Source organism: Pongo abelii, chromosome 11 (genome assembly GCF_028885655.2).
Source record: "Pongo abelii isolate AG06213 chromosome 11, NHGRI_mPonAbe1-v2.0_pri, whole genome shotgun sequence".
NCBI classification, from domain to species: Eukaryota; Metazoa; Chordata; class Mammalia; order Primates; family Hominidae; genus Pongo; species Pongo abelii.
This window is the reverse complement of record NC_071996.2, coordinates 104,019,611-104,042,500: the sequence shown is the minus strand read 5'-3', so window position 1 is coordinate 104,042,500 and position 22,890 is coordinate 104,019,611. Positions and strand designations below refer to the sequence as shown.

General features: G+C 41.0%; 1 protein-coding gene and 1 long non-coding RNA gene across 11 annotated transcripts in view; one reads left to right on the top strand and one right to left on the bottom strand.

The window, feature by feature from the left end:
• Positions 1-5,810: 5,810 nt before the first annotated feature.
• BZW1 (basic leucine zipper and W2 domains 1) lies at positions 5,811-18,118 on the bottom strand. Of its 6 annotated transcripts, none has more exons than XM_024242968.3 (12): positions 17,137-17,612; positions 16,355-16,428; positions 14,122-14,298; positions 13,878-13,972; positions 13,253-13,318; positions 12,402-12,537; positions 11,561-11,670; positions 11,251-11,421; positions 10,742-10,888; positions 9,526-9,664; positions 8,348-8,470; positions 5,811-7,493 (listed from the first exon to the last, which is right to left on the bottom strand). In XM_024242968.3, exons 1-12 carry the CDS (start codon positions 17,316-17,318, stop codon positions 7,462-7,464), a joined length of 1,452 nt encoding a protein of 483 aa, XP_024098736.2. In that variant the 5' UTR covers positions 17,319-17,612; the 3' UTR covers positions 5,811-7,461.
• The window catches only part of LOC129058097 (uncharacterized), a 30,024-nt gene continuing 24,683 nt past the window's right edge, over positions 17,550-22,890 (top strand). For all 5 annotated transcript variants that reach the window (XR_010136075.1, XR_010136077.1, XR_010136076.1 and 2 more), the window contains exon 1: positions 17,550-17,738. This is a non-coding gene — a long non-coding RNA (uncharacterized LOC129058097). The remainder of the gene's footprint in view (positions 17,739-22,890) is intronic.

Sequence of the window (22,890 nt, the reverse complement as noted above, 5' to 3'; positions counted from 1 at the left end):
GCTGGAGTGCACTGGCGCGACCTTGGCTCACTGCAAGCTCCGCCTCCCGGGTTCACGCCATTCTCCTGCCTCAGTCTCCTGAGTAGCTGGGACTACAGGCGCCCGCCACCACACCTGGCTAATTTTTTTTTTGTATTTTTAGTGGAGACGGGATTTTACCATGTTAGCCAGGATGGTCTCAATCTCCTGACCTCGTGATCCACCTGCCTCTGCCTCCCAAAGTGTTAGGATTACAGGCTTGAGCCACTGCGTCTGGCTTTTATTTTTAATACGGTGCTTTTTTACTCTTATCTGTCTGGTATCCCCCAGTCCATTATCACCCTCTCCTCCCCTTTTTCCAACTTTTGCAGAAGGTGAAACTTCTGTTTTCTGCTGAATTTGTGCAGGGGCACTCACTTGCCAGCATAAGGGGAAGAGATGGCCTAAGACATTAAATAAACTTGTTTTCAGCTCCACCATACTCACACCCACTCTCAGAAGAAACTAGCATCCCTGACTCCCAAGACCTTGCGGAGTTTGGCAGTTCCAATCAACTTTCTGGGTTGTTGTTAGCAACCTGCGACACCACAGAGGCTTAGCAGAACAGAGAAAGCTAAAACCAAGCTGGTTGTTGGTCATATCTGCTTGCCTTCTTCCAACAGTTGGATATTTTTCATCTGCCATTAACTCTTATCTCTTGTTCTTAGAAGTTGATAATATTTATACTGTTATTACAAAGGATTTTGTGAGATTCACTGAATACTTGACCAGTCACACAAAGCATGATTATCATTCACTACTGGGCTATAAGGATTTCAGCTACTATCTTGCTTCTCTTTTTTTATAGTTGCTAAAGCAGGCATCATAATGATGGCTGCTGGCACTTAAATTACCTTCCACCAGTTCCTATCAAACATAAAAACCTGTATTTAGGGCTGGGCGCGGTGGCTCACGCCTGTAATCCCAGCCCTTTGGGAGGCCGAGTGGATCACCTGAGGTCGGGAGTTAGAGACCAGCCTGACCAACATGGAGAAACCCCGTCTCTACTAAAAATACAAACAAAATTAGCCGAGCGTGGTGACACATGCCTATAATCCCAGCTACTTTAAGTAGAACTTCTCAACTGCCCCATGTAGTTGAGACTGTCATTTTATCACTGGGTAAAATGATACCATTTTTTTTCCCCCCAGAGATGGAGTCTCACTATGTTGCCCAGGCTGGAGGGCAGTGGCTATTCTCACATATGATCATAGCTCACTATATCCTCGAACTCCTGGACTCAAGCAATTCTTTATCTCAGCCTCCCCAGTAACTGAGATTACAGGTGCCACTGTGCCCAGCAATGATATCATTTAATCAAAATTAGATTGCCATTCTCATTTTACAGGTTCAGGAAACAAGATTCAGAGGCTAAATTATTTGCCCAGTCACACAGCTAATAGATGGAGACAGATCTTTCTCCATTAGACTGTAGGTAGGCACTGTTTTGTTCAGCTATTAGGCGCTTGCAAACCATATTTTATCAGCAAGTACAATTTGTCTTTCACGGCATCCTAATAATTTACAGATTATATCCTTGAGACTGGACCTTCCAATTTGCCAGTCCCTCCCACATCCTTTTGTTTTGCATTCAGCCTACTCTTCCTTTCCTATCTCCTCCTATGGGCTTGAATCTTGGGGTCCAGTGCTGTTCATTACCATAGTCTTAAAGCTCAGCAGAGGGCCTGACAGTATATGTTTCACATTTGCTGACTGCCAGCTTCTCATCCTGTCTTGGTCACATCAAGCAATACTAACCACAGGACACAAATAGCTTGCATCTAATCTTGCCTAAGAAAAGTTGCTTCCTAATACCTGGAATTCACATAACAGTTTTCATTCTACAAGCAAACGTCCCTCCTAGTTGTCTTTTTAATAACAGTATTAAGCATGACACCTACAGTCCCAGCCACTGAGGTGCGAGGATTGCTTGAGCCCAGGAGTTTGAGGCTGCACTCAGCTATGATCATGTCAGTCTGGGCGACAGGGCAAGACCATCTCAAAAAACAAAACACAAATGGTATTAACTGATGGGCTTTATAATCTCTTTTTTCCTATCTTCACTATTCCCTGGATACTAATCCAGTTAGTAACCAGCTTGTTCAATTACCTGCAGGTTTGCATGTGACAAGCTCTGCCAACTACACAGCACATAGTGATGAAGAGGAAAAGGCAGATGAAGCTGAATAGTTCATGAAAGACCACCTAGGCAAAGACAAAGATTTTAAACTGGTAAACTACATCCAAAGACCACTCTTGCTGTTAAAAGATGAGATACACAAAAGTGGATGCAAAAATCACTTAGTAACTAGGTGAGATGCTGGTGGCCTGAATTGCGGTGGCATTTGAGATTATTTTGGAGTTAAAGTGGACAGGACTTGAAGCATTCTGGAGTAGATCACATTAATCTCTTTTGAATTAAACACTGGCATTTTTGGAATATGTACCAACAGTTTGAAGCACATGAGCCATACAAATGCAAAAATGAGACTGGAGAAAAAAACATCTGGAAGCACAGGCCCTTACGTCATATTTAAAACAGCAAAATGGGAAAGGTCAAGGACTGAGGCCTTAGTGTACAACCAACTTAACAGTCATTGCTTTTCTCTACATTAACAAGGAGTCTCATGAAATTTTATTCCATTTCAAGGGTACAGACAAGAAGCAAGTTTCACAGTTAAACATAGAAATAATGCAGCAATAGAATTACTGGCTTGGATGGCTGTATTTGAGGTTGTTCAGAGTGCCAAGAGCTAAATGAGTTACCAGCTATCCAGTTTTCCCCATTCTGTGTGCTGTGCTGGGCGCCATTACTCCTAACTAGAATGGAAATGAGGTGTATTTACAGAGAAAATATTTTGTTCTTCAAATGCCAGACTGTAGAGTATCTTTTTGAAGTCATAGAGGCTTCAGTCTATAAACGAATCACTTATTTCCAACAGGTTTATCTCTAACTTTAAAGCACAGCCTTCAGGATTTCAGATTAAAAAAAAAAAGCTTTAAACTATTTTTGTCCTTAAGAATATTAGCATGAACTAGCTCCTAGCTTGTTTTGCCAAGGTATTTTTAAATGGTTACACTGACTGGAAACAGAACAGCTCAATTATATTTGATTAACGTTGTAGCACCCTAAATGCACTACACAACCACAAACATTCTAATCATACCACAGTTTAACAAGGTATCAGTCCTTCTGGATAAGATGACAAAGCAAGGGATTCCGCAGATTTTAACCACTGTCCCCACTAGGGCACTATAGTAGTTGCCACAAGCAGTTAAGCCTTTAACAACTGAGGTTCTGATTCAAGGTTACTAAAATGACAGTGATTGAGTACATTTAAAAATATCTTAGCCGGGCTTAGTTGGTGGGCGCCTGTAATCCCAGCTAGGAGGCTGAGGCAGGAGAATGGCGTGAACCCCTGCTGCGGAGCTTGCAGTGAGCTGAGATTGTGCCACTGCACTCCTGCCTGGGCGACAGAGCGAGACTCCGTTTCAAAAAAAAAAAAAAAAATATATATATATATATATATATATATATATATATATATATCTTCATCCCATCAACTCATTAAGAACTGAGACTATACTCCTAGCATAAAGATGAAAGGATAATAAGCACACTGGAAAATAAAAATAATTAGATTTGAAATGACTGTTAATTGCCTCTAGTTAAGTTGGGAGAAAAAAGTGAAGAGAAAGGAGTCAGAAAACCTTTCTGATCCAGTTTCATATAATTATGTCTAAGATTGTTCAGATAGTAATCAACTTAAAAGTTCTTGGACAAAAGCCAATTATAAACTCATTACTCCGAAGACAAAGGTACTTATCACATCATCCAGATTCCACTTAAATCAAATTAAGCCCACTGAAAACCTTTTTATTCCTGGTATTTTAACCTTTAGGCCTTAGTAGGCTGGGGAATACAAAAACTTCGTATTGATACTAGAGGACTAATACTGAGCATGAAAAATCATAGCAAGGCAATTTACCAGAATTTGCAAATACCTATTAACCTATTTTACATGGCACCTGTAGACAGCATCTGAGGAATATTTGTACAAAGGTAATTTGGTAATTTAAGTAACACTGTACACTAAAAGTTTGGCATCTACGTTGTCATTTAAAGCCAACCAATAGTTGTCAGTTCTGCAAGCAGCCTACTTGACTATGAGAGCAGAGGTTTATCAGTGTTATGCCTACAACTTTCATTCATTCATCTAGAGGATTTTCACTGATTTTTATAGAAAAAACCCAAATGATTCTACTTAGTAACACATTTACAATCAAGTAAGAATCTGTTAAGACCTTGAAAGACAGCAGGAAATGCTTTGTCTGTTGCCTGTGGTGGGGTAAGGTACAAAGCACAACTGGTGAAAGATTGGCTGAAAATGAATTTCATCTACTTTCTATTGACCCTGACAGAAAAAATACTACTTCACTGTATAAACATAAAGACATGCCTGCCAATGCAAAGGTCTATTACTAGTTCTTCCCTTTTAAAAAAGATTAGAGCATGCATTCTCAATGGGGGTCAATCACTACCAAGAAGGATTAAAAAAAAAATTGGTTGGGCGTGGTGGCTCACGCCAGTAATCCCAGCACTTTGGGAGGCCGAGGCGGGCAGACCACGAGGTCAGGAGTTTGAGACCAGCCTCACCAACATGGAGAAACCTCTACTAAAAATACAAAAATTAGCCAGGGGTGGTGGTGGCCGCCTGTAATCCCAGCTACTCAGGAGGCTGAGGCAGGAGAATCGCTTGAACCCAGGAGGCAGAGATTGCATGAGCTGAAATTATGCCATTGCACTCCAGCCTGGGCAACAGAGTGAGACTCAGTCTCCAAAACAAAAACAAAAACAAAAAAATTTTACTTTTCATGTATAAAGCACCGATACAGTACATATACAGCGTTATCTATGCTAATAAAATTTATGGGGGACTCTTAGAAAAAAAGTCTAAAAACGCTGGGGGTATGATAATGGAAAAAAGCTTTTGAAAAACTGAATTAGAAGTCCAACCTCTTGGTCACATGCATTTCCCCTAACTAAAATTATTATGCTATTTCAAAATATCCTGTAGCATTTTTGGTATATGGAGGCTTTTTTTTTTTTTTAAATAAGAATGGAATAAACATCTATATATAGAATGAAATAACATCTATAACTCACAGAGTAAGGCTAAGAAACTTATGACCAGCTCTAAAAACTCATTTAGTTTCCAAGGAGACATCCTTAGAAACTGACAGTTAGAAAAATCAACATTTATCCAATCATAATTAAAAGTACAATTTAACATCTATATTAATTACATACTTGAGGCCATAGGCTGGCACTGGCACCTGAATTCTAAAATTACCACTTAAGATTCAGAACGGAATCTTTTTATATGGAATGGAATCTGCAGTCTTTTTATAAAGCATTCCCTTCTTTACACTATTACTGTCACAAGTGGTATCCACTTACAATATTGTACTAAGTAAACACTACAGTGCCATTATGAAGAAACACACTACGATCAAAGATTATAATGTAGTTCTGGAAGATGACACACCTTTTCACTATACACAGTAGAAAATGGCACACTTTGTATGGAAGAAACATGCAATGAATTGGTTGTAGAAATATTAATGGAGTTTTAGCTACATCAGAATTCTGTGTAGGTGGTTTACAGTTTGGGAGTCTAATTATTACTTAATGGTATACAGATACAGTAAAGACATCTGAACACACAACATACAATACCACTAGGTATTAACATGAAATTAAAAAAAAAAAAAGACTGATGTATAAAGCCTAAGTGTAAGTATGGACTTTATTTTTTTTAAAAAAAAGTCTTTTGAGAACTACAAATTACAAAGTAAAGCAGATCACTACGTAGAAATCTAGTGAATACATTTTGCCTGTGCATGAAAAACTTTATCAAAGTTACTCATTTAACAAATTCACCCCATTCACAACAATCAGTTATAATGTTCTTTTTAAGGTTACTATACCTTTATTTCAAATTATATTACATGTTATTCCCTCAAAATGAACTTTTAAATGACAAACTTTTGGCTCGTAAGAATGGCACCTTCAAAAGGGGCGATTTCCACTCAGTCTCTGGTGGCATTATTCCAGGCTAGTTTCACCAGTTAAAAACCTTCAAAATGTTCACTTTTAACACAAAGTCTTCCCATAAAAAATGTGGCTACATTTTCCCCCCAATGACTACATACATAGATGGGTAGCAGCAAGAAAAGATGAAAATGAAAAGGCAGCCATTAAAATAAATGGATCAACTGTATACCAAGAAGTATTTGGCTCATGGCAATTAAAAAATGGCAACTAGGGTGTTAATAGCCAGAGGCTTGAGTCATTACTGAGTATGTTAAGAGAACGAAGCCAGTCCAGTATGACCGAGTAGGAATATATAATTGTCATTGCACTTCATTTGTTACAGCAAATACTCTAAGCCAATAGGAAATCTAAGCTATATCTAGATTCCCAATTAGAACATGCTGACCTTTAACATTTTCAACAATTTTTACTGGGTTTAGTACATCAGCCATTTTCTTTACTCAAACTCCATTACGAGTTCTTTCCTATCAATCTAAGTGTATTCTGTGCATAAAATACCTTAAATGTTAAGACTTTTCTAAGGTTCATTTGAAAATGGTTGTATGAAAAGAATAACCATTTGTTTTGCCTGGAAAGATACAAACTAAATGCAGAAGTTTCTCAAGGGGAAAAAGCTCAACTTTCTTCTTCCCAACACCTCTGCCACATTATGATTTCCTAAACTTTTCAAGTCTGTTCTCCATGGCTTCTCTAAAGATGAAAACCAGAGACCAAACAATTGAGCTTTAGGACATCTGGAGTTAAAAATGCAAAAAAAAAAAAAAAAAAAAAAAAAGTTAACATGCAAGCAATGGTTCATGTACTCAAGATTCATGTTAAATGAATTCGATTATTACATATGGGTTTTTCATTGATGAGCAGGGCTCCGGGCATGCCATATTATCACACAAATCATTGCCTTTTGAGACTTTGGATACTTTTCCAGTTTAATTTGCAAACAGAATTTTTATAACAAATTATTTTTTAACCAAATCATATCTTGAAAACTGTTTATAGAAAACCCAGGCAATAAAGTGAACTGTTCATTGTGGAAGGCCTTAAATTACATTATTACAGTAGAAAATACAGGAGGTAGAAGATAACTAAAAAGACTAATGCAACATTAGATTCAAATCTATAGCTCCTGTAGCTACTTAAAACATGGTTTTAGAAACTAAACCCAACATTTCCAGCAACCATAGAAACAGTTAAAATAAAATTTGCCATGAAAGCCCTTATATCATGCTTGATACAGGGAGGTAGGAAGATGTAAGAACCAGGACACATGAGACATGACATTTTATCTACAACTCCTGTTTGCTTTACTGAGGGTGTAGTTTCAAAATTCAGTCACCTTCTTCAGCTTCAGATTCAGATTCTAGAAAAGGGGAAAAAAGCAGTCAAACATTATATATCAGAAGGCAAAAGTTCCCATTTATAACTCTGAAGCTTCTTTAAGATAGAGTCTCCCTCTGTCCTACAGGCCGGAATGCACTGGCACCCTCTTGGCTCACTGCAACCTCTGCCTCTCGGGTTCAAGTGATCCTCCCACTTTAGTTTCCCGAGTAGCTGAGACTACAGGCGCCCACCACCAAAACTGGCAATTTTTTTTATTTTTAGTAGAGACAGGGTTTCCCATGTTGTCCAGGCTGGCCTCAAACTCCTGGCCTCAAATGACCTGATCGCCTCAGCCTCCCAAAGTGCTAGGATTACAGGCGTGAGCCACCACACCCAGCCTCCATATAACTTTGAAGCAGTTAAGGAATTTTATTAATAACCATTTACATGAGGCAGATATTCAAAAGCATTCACTTGGAAATCCCAACATTTGGCTGGGTGCAGTCACATCTGCAATCCCTGTACTTTGTGAGGCTGAGGCAGGACAGGAGGGTTGCTTGAGCCCAGAAGTTCAAGACCAGCATCGGCAACATAGTGAGACCCTGTCTCTATATGTTTAATTAAAAAAAAAGTAAAAAAAAGAAATCCACAAATTTATAAACATTAAATATTCTCAAACTTTTCCATTTCACGAAGAACATTTACTATTATGGCTGAGCCATAAATATACTATAATAATTAAACTCTAGCTTTTACCACTTGCCTTATACGTTAACAAAAATCTCTACTCCAGGTACAAAGTGGCATCAGAAAGAAGGAAGCATGTGTGAAGATATATTATGGCCACATTAAAATTAGCTTTACCAAACAAACCACACAAAGGAAAATCCTTACCTTCTTCAGCATTTTTGAGCCATTCTACAAACTTTTTCATTTGCTCAAGGAAAACACTCTTCCCCTTCGCAACATGTGCATCTTTATACCACTTCAAAATGGGCTCTTCGCTCAGGACTTCAGCTGGAAAGAAAACTCATTGCATTAGGGGAGTTTTAATATACTCTACTCAGAGTTAGAACCACCACCTAATGTGCAAATGCCTGCTTAGCAAACAAACTGCTGAAAAGTTAAAAACATCCATGAGAACTGGAGGACAGAATAACACATGTGTGCATACCAACTACACTCAACAGGATCAAGGCTGGTCTGATTAGTGCAGAATTTCAAAGTGTTATGACTAACTGCAATGGATTTTCTCCCAACAGAGGTCTTCTCTTTACTAGCCACTTTAGACCAGGTTTCTAAAATTGGGATCAAGAGAAAAGGGAACAATATAACTGAAATTGGGGTTGCTATGGAAGCACTCTGAACTGGTCTTGAAGGACTACGGAAAGTCAACACTGGGTGGGGGAGTAAGATGAACAGAAGCAGGATTCACACAGGCTGAAGACTCCAGAGCTATGACTACACAGCTAAGACTACAGACTGTCTGGAAAAGGGACCTGGGGATTTTCTTTTTTGAAACAGGGTCTCGTTGCCTAAGCTGCTGGAGTGCAGTGGCACAATCATGGTTCACTGCAGCCTTGACCTCCTAGGCTCAAGTGATCCTCCTACCTCAGCCTTCTGAGTTGCTGGGACCACAGGCTTGCGCCACCATTCCCTGCCTAATTATTTTTTTCCAGAGATGAGGTCTCCTTATGCAGTCCAGGCCGGTCTTGAACTCCTGGGCTCAAGTGATCCTCCTGCCTCAGGCTCCCAAAGTGTTGGGGTCACAAGTATGAGCCACCACACCTAGCTGAACTTTGGGAATGTATACCTGGTTAGAGTACAGGAGGCAAGTTTGAGGATGCATAATGATGGCTTTAGATTTCATACTTCAACTTGTGAATAGGGTTTAGAGATGTTTTAAACAAGTATCAGTGCACTAAAAAGCACCCAGTTTAATCAGAGGTGACTCATAACTAGAAGTAAAATATTTCAGGGAGCTGATGTCCGGATAACTCATCATTTGGACCATTTTGTGTTTACAAGGATTTTTATTAAGTGTTATTTACAAAATTCAAAATCTAAATTACCTTTATAAAAAAGCACCACTATTTTCTGGAAGGCTTTCATGAAATGAATGTTGTCATAGCAATACTCCTGAATCTTCAGTAACAGAGTCAGCTCAGACTGACCTTGAGTAGTAAAGGCAGCAAGTAGAGGGCTGTATTGCTTTCAAAGGAACAGAGAAAAGATTTAGTCATTCATTACAAATAACCATCCATTACAAAACTCCTACAATACAGACAATATATAACTTATCTTTTATAATCACTGCAAACTATAACTTATTTACCAGAAATTTAAAAAATAGGCCGGGCACAGTGGCTCACATCTGTAATCCCAGCACTTTGGGAGGCCGAGGAGGGTGGATCACTTGAGGTCAGGAGTTCGAGACCAGCCTGGCCAACATGGTAAAACCTTGTCTCTACTAATAATACAAAAATTAGCCAGGCACTACTTGGGAGGCCGAGGAGGCAGAATTGCTTGAACCCAGGAGATGGAGGCTACAGTGAGCTGAGATCACATCACTGCATTCCAGCCTGGGTGACAGAATGAGACTGTCTCAAAAAAAAAAAAAAAAAAAAAAAAAGCAGAAAATCTAAGTAGCTAAGTAAAATAAACAATACTATACCAAGTAGTCCAAGTAAATGTCAAACAATATTAGTATTTTAGAGGGGGGAAAAATCCTATTTTCCAATACCCCCTTCAAAAGCAAACATCTAATTACAGGCTTAAGTTCCTTTTCATCATGTTCTTTTTGAGGCAGGATCTCGCCCTGTCACCAGGCTTTGTCTGACAAAGCCATCATAAGCTCACTGCAGTCTTGATCTCCAGGGCTCAAGCGATCCTCTGCCTCAGCCTCCTGAGTAGTTGGGACTACAGGCATGCGCCACCATGACTGGCTATTTTTTGTGATTTTTAGTAGAGATGAGATCTCACTATGTTGCCCAGGCACGTCTTAAACTGAGCTCAAGCAATCCTCCTGCCCTGGCCTCCCAAAGTGCTGGGTTTACAGGCGTGAGCCATTGTGCCTGGCCAGGCCATATTCCTGTTTTTAACCTGTGAACCACAGCCCAATTCAGAGCATTATCATCGATAGTTAATGTTTCTATTTGTCTATTTACTGGTGGGCCATCCCCAGGAAACACAGGATGTGATAAATCCTCTTGGAAAAGCATAGTCACACTTCACTTATCACCATGTAAAAGTAGAATAGTTTGTTTCGTCAAGGCATAGTTCTAATACCTTCAAGTGCTTGATGGCTTGCTCTGCTACAAGCTCCTCTTTTTTGTTCCATTCCACAGTGCTCATTACACTTGACCAGACTATTCCGATGACAACTGGTTCTGGGATGTTGTTTTTTTTCATCTCCTCCTTGACATATAAAATTATCTGCAAAAGAACCCAAATTTAGTAACAGAAGTCAGTTTTGATTATGTACATACTTCACACATCAAGTTTAGACCTTTAACAAAAACATAACAACTCCTTTTCCATGCAACTGGCAACCACATGTGTACCACATATTAAAAGAGACCTTTAGAACTGAAAGGTGCCCTGAGCTCCAGTCTCTTATATTTCTGGGCCTCAGTCAGGCACTGAAGAAGCATATGCAAAAGAATGAGGCAAAGTTCCAGTATAACATCCTGTTACTATTAACTCAATCTCATCCTGGTGAAGTAAGTTCCTCAAATTAGTGAAAATCTCTATGCCAGAAGCTTAGCCATAAAAAGACGGTTTAAACAAAAACTTACATCCTTAAATGGATCACCACGGGACATCTGTTCTTGAAGTTCTTTCTGGAGCTCCTTACGAGCTCCGATGGTTTGCTGATTCCGAACATATTCTGAAAGCTCTTTCAAGCCTGCCTCAGTAAAATACTTTGTGAAGTGTTCAACACTTTGCTTATTGGCAGGAAAGAGTTCCTAAAAGAAGAATTTATCTGGTTAAACTTTCTTTAAATCAGATTAAGAAAAACACTTTCTTTTCACAGTCTTAAAAATGAGAAATTTCTCTCATTTACATCTTTGGCAAGAATGGGAAGAAAGAAAAAAAGTTACCAACCATCAGTCTGTTATCCATGCTGACTTTCCGAAGACTTGCAGCTACTGCATTGATATCTTTTTCATTTATCCATGATTTAAAGAGCTTCACAGCAAAAGCTGCTGAAACTCCTGTAAAAGAAAATAGCTTACTTACTTAACAGAAGTACCTTCCCTGGTTTCAATCCCTGTATCCCCCTATATCCTTCCCTTTATAGTTCAATCCCATGGGATTACTGACTTTCCTCACAAACTTAACCCTGAACTTTCCTGGGCCACAGTTTATCACTTCTCCAATTTCCCTAGTCTACCACTTGTGAATAGTATATTCTTGGCCAAGTTACTTAAAGTGTTCTCCAAAGTATAAATTGAGGGCAACAGTCTCTACACTTGACAAGGCTGTTGTGAGAAATACAGTAAGGCAACTTAAATACTCACTACTGCAAGCAGTTTTTTAAAAAAAAGCTTCAAAAAAAATTACTGTAGAGAATAATCTGACAATTGGAGCCAAACAGGGAATTGATTTTCCCTTCCAGCTTGACATTTTCCCCAAACGTCATCTTCTCCAAGTTCCCCAAATGGTATTAATCTCTTCTGGGGTTCCCACAGCATTTCTCATTTTATTTTCATTACATATAACAACATTTTGTCTAAATCTGGGTATTTGTTGTATGCCTAAAGAAAGCCATTAAACCTGGATGCCAAAGGTATTCATTAAATGTCTAGTGAATTAGACTGAACTTATTAAATTTAAGGCTGGTTAATAAACGAAGACTTTCACAGAAGTCACATCTATGAACAGTAAACCATGCTCTTATCCACCCCACTGAGTCAACTAAAGACCATCCTTTAAGGCTGATTACCTTCTTTAACCAAATTCTCATTATAAAGGCTATTAAGAATGGATGCATTAAGTGTTCCATTAGCCAGAAGAACACCAGTCAACATAGCTAGCTTGTTCCTCTCCGACTCTGAAAAACCCTTTAAGAACAGCAGCAGCTGTAAAAAGTAAAACAGTTAAGAGTTAAAACAGCAATTGCATTACAATAAGAGAAGCAGTAAAGCATGTTATACTGGCTACCTGTTCAATACGTGGACTTTGGGATCTAACCATCCAAGTTTATATCTAAGTTATAATACTCATTAGCTGAATGATCTTGGGCAAGTTACTCAATCTCTGCACCTCACATGTAAAATGTGGATAATAAAACTTGCCTCACAGGATTTTTATAAACATTAAGTGAATTAGTATCATTAGAACAGTGCCTGGTGCTTGATAAACGTATCAGGTTTTCTGGGCATCTATATGCAATATTGGGCCAGGCGTGTTGGCTCACACCTATAACCTCAGCACTTTGGGAGGCCGAGGGCAGATCACTTGAGGCCAGGAGTTCAAGGTCAGCCTAGCCAACATGGTGAAACCCTGTCTCTACTAAAAATAGAAAATTAGCTGGGCATGGTGGCACATGCCTGTAATCCCAGCTACTTGGGAGGCTGAGACATGAGAATCGCTTGAACCCAGGAGGCAAAGGCTGCAGTGAGCTGAGACTGAGCCACTGCACTCCCAGCCTGGGACACAGAGTGAGGCTCTGTCTCAAAAAACAACCCAAACAAACAAGCAAAATTACTCCAAATCTGTGGCAGAATTAGGATTTAACATTCCTCTTTCTAACCCTATTTTTTTCTTTTCCACAAAGTACATTATTACTCATACCTTTTTTACTTCATCTTCAAAACCTTTCTCCAGGTATTTGTAGCGCCTGATTAACTTGTTAAAAACCTATGAAGAACATTAAATGAATTCAGTAACTTCATCTATTTCTAGAACAGCAAAGTAGTAAATCTTTCACTGGATGTAAGTTTATGAGCTGCTTAAACCAGCTTGAGAAGAATTCCTAGTGACACATAAGAATGTCCAGGTTAGAGGTACTTTAATTCTTTGCTTACAGTAATACAAACATAACTACATATGAAACTTTCCAATGAGATCTTAACAAGCTCATCAGCCCACAACTCATTTAACTTTAAAAATAAATATATGCAGATAAACTAGAGAAATCACGATACGAAACTGACTTTTTCAGCTTGATATTTTTCTTAAAAACTGAGTAATTTCAGGACAAATAGGAACAGAAGAGTTAATTTCATTTTTCCCTATTTTGTTCGCCTTAACACACCTTAAGTTTCTAATTCATCCCGTTGCACCAAGAACAGTATCCCTAAAATTTAAAATCAAATTTCTTCAACTTTCTAACCACAACTCTTAAAAGTAGAATATTCCTCAAATATACCACATGGATAGTAGCTAACTGAAAACAATTATGTAAAGTTTCATTTACCTGAGCAAATGCTTGCATGGTCTCTAGATCTTCTTGGGCTGCAAACACGCAGACATCTGTACGCATCATGTCATCTGCCAGTGTACCACCTGGGGCTAAAGTTGGATAAAACCAAAATACAACACAACCAAAAAAATCACTCCATTTTAACAAGTTTGCCAAATAGTTCATATTCTAGACTCTCCATAATCTCCATATATTATACCTTTCTAAATTATTAAGCCCACAAACCGCAGACACTTACCCAGCATTCCACCAGCCACCAGAATGTCAAAGAGTGTTTCTGCATATCGACGGTAATCAAGTTTTGCTCCAGAAGCATCAAGAAACTTAGCTACTGCTTCCAAATCAGTACCGGTTTCAGTTAAGCCTTGAATAATACAGTCTTGAAACTGAGTAGGGTCAAACCTCTCTTTTTCATCTGGGGGGACAGGGGACCCAAAACGTTTAGTTTTAAAAGATTTACCAAAACGCCACAAAACTATCACCTTATGAAGATGCAATTGTTAAATAAGTTAGATTAAATTCACATCCTTTGCATGTTTCCCCTCTGCAAGTGTAAGACAAGATGGCCCACTCACAAGAATTGTGCAACTTTTCAAATAATTTCACAAGTGATCTAAATGTGCTAGTGTCTTGTGTTCCCACTGCCATGAGGCAATTTCTACTGGGAACGCCCTCCTACTGCCTCTTGGCTTTTCCAAAATTTAGGCCATCCTCTAACAGGTAAATTTTATTCCTTTGGGTTTTGTTCAGACACTGGAGCTCTTGATCCTTTTCCTTAAATGTCCATAATATTAAACAAACAAAAAAACTGAACCAATCCTTTGGCATTTATGATGGTGAGCTTTAGAAAGTACATTTAATGAGCACCCAATATGACAGAAACTATATTAAGCATTTGCTTTAATCCTGTTAACAACCTTGTGAGGCAGATTTTCCCCCTATTATTCAGAAGGAAAACTGAGAATCAGAGAAATTAGATAATCAAGAGACTATATTGTGTAGCAGTTCAGTGCATGGGCTCTAGAGTTAAACTGCCTGATTCAAATCCTGATCACCATTTAACCACCTGAATTCGAGCAAAGTCTCACTCGCCATGCCAGAATTCCCCCACTGTAAAATGGGGATAAGAATAGTACCTATCCCATTAAGTTGTTGTAAATACTAAATGACATTAATAAAATAGAAAGCTCCCAGACCACAGCCTCGTGCACATACCTGACCTTTACTGAGTTGCTTTCACACACTCCATAATAGGGTTTTGCTTTCCCAATCTAGGCTAGATGACATCTTTTCACACAGTACTAGGGTGGCAAACACCTCTGTGTGTCCAGCACTTCCCTGGTTTTAGCACTGAAAGTCTTGTGTCTGGAAACTCCCTCAGTCCCAGACAGGGATTGTTGTATACCCTACCCAGTACCCTAACCATCAACAGCCAGGCCACGAATCATCTCTAACTGGAACTGGGGAAGTTACATCTCTCCCTGATGCTAATAATAAGAATGATAAAGCTACTTGCCATTATTTGTATTAAGGTAACATCAGTAACCCACATATTCAAGAGATACACTTTCCCATTTTACTGCCAAACTGTTCTAGTTTACAACTCCTGCTCCTTAAGAAAATTTACCAGCTAAATCTAAATGAATCTGCAAAGATTAGAATCAAATCACACTTTGGTCTCCCCACCACTACTACAAGGGGACAGACAGCCTATGATTAGTGATTTTAAAATTCTACAATATATATCTCAAAATGTCTGCTACTTAAGGTAGAAAAAGAAAAACACAACTTATAGCCAGTAGCTGACCCAGTTCTTCATTTCCTCAAAACCACCTGTAAAACAAGGTTAATATGCTTTTGACCAAAAACAGTAAAAATATATCTGAGACTACACCTTATTTAGCTTTATATCACTAGCACAGCACTTTGCTACAGAATTCAATACTCACTTAAGTACACACTAATGCCAAAAAAAAAGTAATATAATTCTAATACTTTTCCTACTAAGTCTGTATTTCAAAAGACATTACAATGTGAATCCTGTTCCACAATTAACTTCCATGGGTGAAGTCTGAGTTTTCTCTCACAAATCTCCACAAAATCTGGGTGACTACATTAGGAGTTCTTTTATATAAATTAACATTTTTGCTCATTTAAGTTTGCTTAAATGAGACTGCCTGCTAGTGAAAACAGAGCCCTTATTTTTATTTTTAAAAAGTATTTTACCTTCACACCAAAAAGAAGATTCACTAACCGGCTTAGAGATATATTGATACTAAAAATTAAGGCTTGAGCAGTAAAGCAGTAGAAATATTAAAGGTGTATGTGAAATGGCAGTCAACGAGAAATTCAAGTTTCTTTCTGGTATCTTCTCTTGAGGCTTTAGTACTATGCAAGTGCCTGTCAGAGAAGGCAAGATACACAAGATATTCTGGAGGTTTGAAGACAGACATTAAAACATAAATATTTACCTCTTTTTCTAGTTTTAAAACGCTGGCCTGATAGCGTTGGCTTTTGCTGCTTTTGATTATTCATAAAAGACACCCTAGGAAAGGAGAAATAAAGCCTTAATATCAGTGCCATAATACTAATTTTTAAAACAAAATATCAAACCTTAGTCTAGTCACATATGAATCAAATGGAACACCCACTCTCAGCTTGGCAATTATACCCGGTGCAGGAACAAAGAATTACCTTCACTTGAATCAAATGTATGTCAAAATCTGCATTTCTCTCTACAAGAAACCCTTCAAATTAGTGCTGTGAACTACACTTTTAAGCGACATTGTAGTGCTACAGTGATCACCCATCATAAACCTAATTGTTCAGTTTCCTCCACATTTCTCTTTACATTCACTTACATCTTCCACGACCACTAAGCATCGCAGAACGCAAAGAGCGATTACCACCATAGTCACGAGGCATCCAAAATGTGTATGCCAATTCTAAAACACTGTCAAAAGGTAAACCCCGTCTTCTGACAGGCCTGGTTACGGGCAGCACCATCCTACCCTAGGTCATGCCTGTGACCGCAACAGCGGCCGCCTTGCACCACTCAGCCCTGCAAAACTAACAGCCAGCCCAGACTCCTTCGCCCATATCCCACAGTCCCAGCCTCCTCCCCGGGAACGTGTCTCCCAATCCACACCCTTCCCATGCCTCCCGCCCGAGCCACAGATCACCCGCTTCCCGCCCAGGACCCCACTGGCCACAGCGGGGCGCCGTAGGGTCCCGCGGCTCCTTTTCCACTGACCCTGTCGCCTGCGGTGGCGGCCGCCGCAACGAGCGGACCACAGGCACTGAGGCGCTTTGCGCCGGGGCCCCAGCCGCCCGGTACATCCGCCCACCCTCCAGCGAAAGCAGCGGCGGAGGCGGCGGCCGCAGTGGTGGTGGCAGCCCCTCCGCCCCGCCCGCCGGAAGCCCCCACGCGTACATCACACAACAGAGGCCGCGGCGGCTTTGTTAGCCAGGCCGGGCACGGCCCAGAGGGAGCCTGCCTCGGCCACTGCCTTCGCCGCCAGCGCCGCGGCGCGCACCCGGACCCCACTTCCCGACCCGGGCCGCCGCTACCCCTCGGCCTCCCTGCCGATGCGGCGGCCTTTAGGCCCTGGTTCCGGCCCGGCCTCAACAGGAGACCTCCGTTCGGGCCCATCCAAGCCGGGCTGCATCCAGCCCGCCGCCTCCCTCTCCCTCTGCCCAGCGTCCACGACCCGCAGCGTCCGCGCGGGGTGAGCGGGGCGCCACGTCTTACCGAATTTAAGGCGAAGAGGAAAGAGCCAGAAACCCCCGATGTAGCGGCAACTGCGGCAGTGTCTCCTCTGCGACCGGAACTAACGCCAGGAGGAGGAGGGAGAGGTGCCACCCCCGCCCGGACCGCTCTCCTATCGCGAGATTTCTTCCCCTTTCCCCCCCACCCCCCCCACACCCTCGGGCCCCGCCCTGATCGTGGACTGGCGCTTCCGCCTTTTCTATTCCGCGCGGATTAGGGTGAGGGACTGGGATAGGGGAGGGGAGAGACGTTTCAAGGCTTCTTTATTCACTTACTGGGTTCCACGTCGCCTGGACACTTGTCCTAGACTAGCTTATTTTTCTTCCCCCGCTGCGTCGTCCGCCCTCTTCACACACGGAGGGGTTGGAAGAGCGGAGCCGGCCCCCGCCGGTCTCGAAGTTGGACGCGTCCTCCTGGAGTCCCTCCCCGCCAGCCCTCTCCTCCAGCACCGGAAGTCGAAGCCCGAGGGCGGGGGGCGCTCGGGTCGTGCGGGGGCGGAGGCCGGGGGCGGGCATGGGGGCGTGGCTTGGGGAAGGAAGCCACACCTCGCCTCCGCCCGGGCCGGGATGGGCGGAGCTCGCTCCAGCTGAGTCCCCTACGGGGCGACTTTTCTCTGAGGGGCTGTCTCATTGTTCACTACCTCCCTTAAGAGCGAAGAGGACACAGGCCGAAGATTGAGAAGGGGAAACTCTGTCCTCCAGCCGCGGTCCCCGCGCGCTGCAGCGGTTGTCTCCCGAGTGTGGTGGCTATGGGGACTTGGAGAGCATCAGAATCCCTTGGAGGACTTGTTATAACAGACTGCTGGGCCCCACCCGTAGTTTCTCATTCTGTAGGCCTGGTGTGGAACCCATGAATGTGCATTTCCAACAAGTTCTCTGTGATGCTGCTGCTGGTCCACACCTTGAGAACCCCTCAGTTAGAGACTATATCATCAGGGAGCTGGGGTACGATCAGATTAGATAGTGCGTGTGAAAAGCACTGTGGACGTGACAAAACTCTGTGCAGATAAAGATGCACAGCGCCTCTAGGATGTAGCCCCATGTTTTTATTCACTGTACAGTAGTTTACTTCTCTCCAGTTGCTTCCTCACTCTCTGGTAGGAGGAGAGTGGCTTCTCTTCCCTAAACCTTTTGATAAAATAGTTTGTTGACTTCTTTTCCCTAATTAACCATCTGACCTCTACCCCCCCCCACCCCCCCGCAACTTCATGGAAAAATGACTTTCTCAGCGTTCGTTCCTGAAATTATTGCCAAACCCAGTGATTCTTTTATTCTTCACCCTCTTTGCCTCCTCTGAGCATTGAATGTTACCTACCTCTCTCCTTGAATCCTGGCTCCAGCTATCCTGGTTACGTTCTGAATGTGCCTTTGCACGGTATTTTCTGACTCTTCTTTTCTGTACTGACACCTTTTCTTTCTGGATACTTTCTTCCATGGCAGTCTCATACATTCTCAAGGATTTAACATTTACTCCACTTAAAAGAGTTCCAAGATCATCTACTGAATCATTAAACAAATATTTGTTAAGTCCAGGCTCTATGCCCTTCCAAGTTGAGGCAACAGCAGTGGGAAGGAGGCAGGAAACAAACTGATCTGTTGGAGGAACCGCAAGAAGCTAGTGTGACTGGGAGGGCTGTGGGGAGCAGAGGGAAGTGGCCGGAGTCGGATCTCTAAGTGTCTAGCCCCATCGTTTCTCCCAAGGCCCCAGTCCACACTATCTGGCATCTTCACTTCATGGCTAATTTAACACTGTCAGTGTTGTCAATTGCTCTTCCCCCAGACCTGCATTTTTCATATCTGAAGTTCTGTGAAAGGACAACGTTTCACAAATAAAAATGATAACTAATATGTTCCTATATGTATCAGGCCCTTTTCTATGCACTTTATGTAGTAACCCCATTTGATCCTGAAAACTACCCTGTAATCTAGACACTCATTAGTCCCATTTTACAGATGGAAAAGCCGAGGCATCGAGGTCAGGTAACTTGTCTAAGATCATAGAGCTAGTAAGTGGAAGAGGTCCAGTTGAACCCAAGCAGTCTGGCTTCGCCATTATAATGCACCGCCTTACCACCAAGATCTTATTTATTTATTCATTCAACAAATATTTATTCAGCTAGAGACCAGTAGAGATAGTGACATGTTAGGCCTATGGCCTCACAAAGCTTATCTTCTATTTTTGCCACGTTTTAAAATTGTATCATCTTTCCCCGGTACCATCTTGATTTAGGCATCTGTTACCCCTAACTAAATGGGACTTTTGCAATAACTTCCTAACTGTACTATCCCCTTTCTCAACATTTCCAGAGCAGTCTTCCCAACTGCAACCTGAATCATTTCTCTTCACTGTTTAAATGCCTCTTTATACTCAGAGATAGCTCTGACCAATGTTTTTCGCCTTTACTTCCCATTACATTTGTGGTTCTTAACCTGTTATTACCATCATTGTGGGGTATGTAGCAAACGATTTTTGACTAAAAATGATATTAAAGTAAGCAGATTATTTTCTTTAAAATGTAAAGTGGATTAAAGGTTTTCCTGAACTCCTGGCCTCAAATAATCCTCCCACCTTGGCCTCCTGAAGTGTTGGGATTACAGACCACACCTTGCCACTTACCTTTTCTCTGCTTTTGGGTGCACCCATGGGAATAGGCACCGTGCAGCTAGCAGCAGAAATGTTGTTTGTGAATTGTATTATGGTAGGAAAAGATTCCAAACAATTGAACTCTATGCTTTGGTCAGACAGGACACATCTTGTCTTGACCTTTCTTGAGATGTCCTTCCCTCATTTTCCACTGTCAAAATCCCACTATTGTTTCAAGCCTCATCTCAATTACTGCTTTTTTCCCATAAGCCTTTCTTAGTCATGGATGTGAACACATTCCTTCTTTGTAATTGGGACTACAGGCATGAGCCACTGAGTCTGCTAATTTTTTTTTTTTTTTTTTTTGGCAATGATGGGGTTTGCTTTGTTGCTCAGGCTGGTCTCAAACTCCTGGCCTTAGGTGAGCCTCCCGCCTCAGCCTCCCAAAGTGCTGAGATTATAGGTGTGAATCATCACGCCTAGCCTTGCCCAGTTTTATGGTTGTTTTGGGAAAAAGGATATGCTGATCTCTTTACTCTGCCATTGCTGTGAATCCCGGTAGTACTTTTGGATTTAAAAATTTTGAACTACTTAAAAAGAAAGGTGCTAAGTGCAACATGTGAATGTGATACTGCTTTTAACTTCATTGATGGAAATGGATACCTAAGTGTTTCTTTTTCAAAAGCAAGTAACAATAGGTTTTTATTCCTAACAACTAGAAGAATGTCAAGGGCCTGTTTTGAAAAGCACATTGTTACCCTTGGAAAATGAGCTGGGGAAAGTATTTATTCCTATGCTGTGAGTCTTGTAGAAGCTTATAGAACATCCTATGAACCTGGCTTAAATATTGTAGCATATGTATATGAAATACTTCTAGATACACACACCTATGTATGTATGCATATATTTATGTATGTATGTGTGGCCAGAAGTATTTTCATAGGCTCCACAAAATTTTTACAATGAAAAAGCTTTGAGGTACAATGAGCTTTTAAATAATTTCATTTTAGGTAAAAAATGTGTTAAATATCATTCATTTGCTACATATCTCATATATACCATTTCTTTTACTTCCTTATAGAATTATTTTAATAGTTATAATTATTAATAATATTTGACATAATCAAGATAAAAATAAGCATTGCTTAGTTACATTAACATTTTGGTAATATTTGTTAAATAAATACCCTCTTTTAGCAAACATACTCTATTATTTAGATTTTAGTTGTTTTTTTTTTTAAAATAGAGACAGGATCTGGTTATGTTGCCCAGACTGACCTCCAACTCATGGGCTTAAGCAGTCCTCCCACCTCTGCCTCTTAAAATGTGAGCCACCACACCTGGCCTCGATTTTTGAATAGGCTGAAATAATTGGGAGGCTTAGGGATTCAAGAAATTTGGCATACATGCATTTTCTGTTTCTCTCTTTCCTCTCTCAACATCAGAATAATGACAGGTTAAGGTGAAAACTCTTTGCTCCTGTAAAGTGCTTGTTCAGAATATAGTTTGAAGTGAGTTGCCAAATAAGTGATATTTGGGGTGATTTAAATATGTGCATTCTAAGTTATATAGCATTCAAGACATTCATTAAAACAAAGCAAAATAAAAACAAGAGAACAGTGTGATGGCATGTGGTATGTTAGCTATAGGATTGTTTAGAAAAAACTGTTTATTGCTTATTATTAATAGTTCATATCTCATAGAATATTACTGCAGAACTGAAGATTAAGAAATGTTACTAAGAGGCTGGATGCGGTGGCTCACGCCTGTAATCCCAGCACTTTGGGAGGCCAAGGCGGGTAGATTACGAGGTCAGGAGATCGAGACCATCCTGGCTAACACAGTGAAACCCCGTCTCTACTAAAAATACAAATTAGCTGGGCGTGGTGGTGGGCGCCTGTAGTCCCAGCTACTCGGGAGGCTGAGGCAGGAGAATGACGTGAACCCGGGAGGCAGAGCTTGCAGTGAGCTGAGATCCCGCCACTGCACTCCAGCCTAGGCGACAGAGCGAGACTCCGTCTCAAAAAAAAAAAAAAAAAAAAAAAAAGAAATGTTACTGAGGACACCAGATCCAAACATCTCTGTGTTGGAAAATTATCTCCAATGCATAACTGTTTCCTTGGCATATTTAGATGGCCATCTTTCTTTGATGTCTTTTTTAAAACCTACATTTCATTTTTTGGGAGGCTCAGTGTGATGGAATTTTTTTTTTTTTTTTTTTTTTGAGACGGAGTCTCTCTCTGTTGCCCAGCCTGGAGTGCAGTGGTGCGATCTCCACTCACTGCAACCTCTGCCTCCTGGGTGCAAGCGATTCTCCTGCCTCAGCCTCCTGAGTAGCTAGGATTACAGGTGCGTGCCACCACCCCCGGCTAATTTTTGTATTTTTAGTAGAGACAGGGTTTCACCATGTTGGCCAGGCTGGTCTCAAACTTCTGACCTCAAGTGATCCGCCCGCCTCAGCCTCCCAAAGTGCTGGGATTACAGGTGTGAGCTGCCGCGCCCAGCTGATGGAAAGTTTTTATCTAAGATGAAAAAGCAACTAAACCAAATAGAACTTAATCACTGCCTTAGTGCTATTATTAGTAGTACTACTGCTATTACTTGGTATGTACTACTGTTAGTAGTAATAGAGTGGTCACAGTAGACCTTAAATTT

Coding starts and splice junctions, on each gene's coding strand:
- BZW1 (XM_063712491.1), bottom strand. CDS start 17,318: ATGTACGCGTGGGGGCTTCCGGCGGGCGGGGCGGAGGGGCTGCCACCA. Junction 16,429..17,136: donor CCGCCACCGCAGGCGACAGG/GTCAGTGGAAAA, acceptor CTCCTTTCCTAG/GGTGTCTTTTATGAATAATC. Junction 8,471..9,525: donor AGTGGTGCTTTTTTATAAAG/GTAATTTAGATT, acceptor TTTTCTTTCCAG/CTGAAGTCCTGAGCGAAGAG.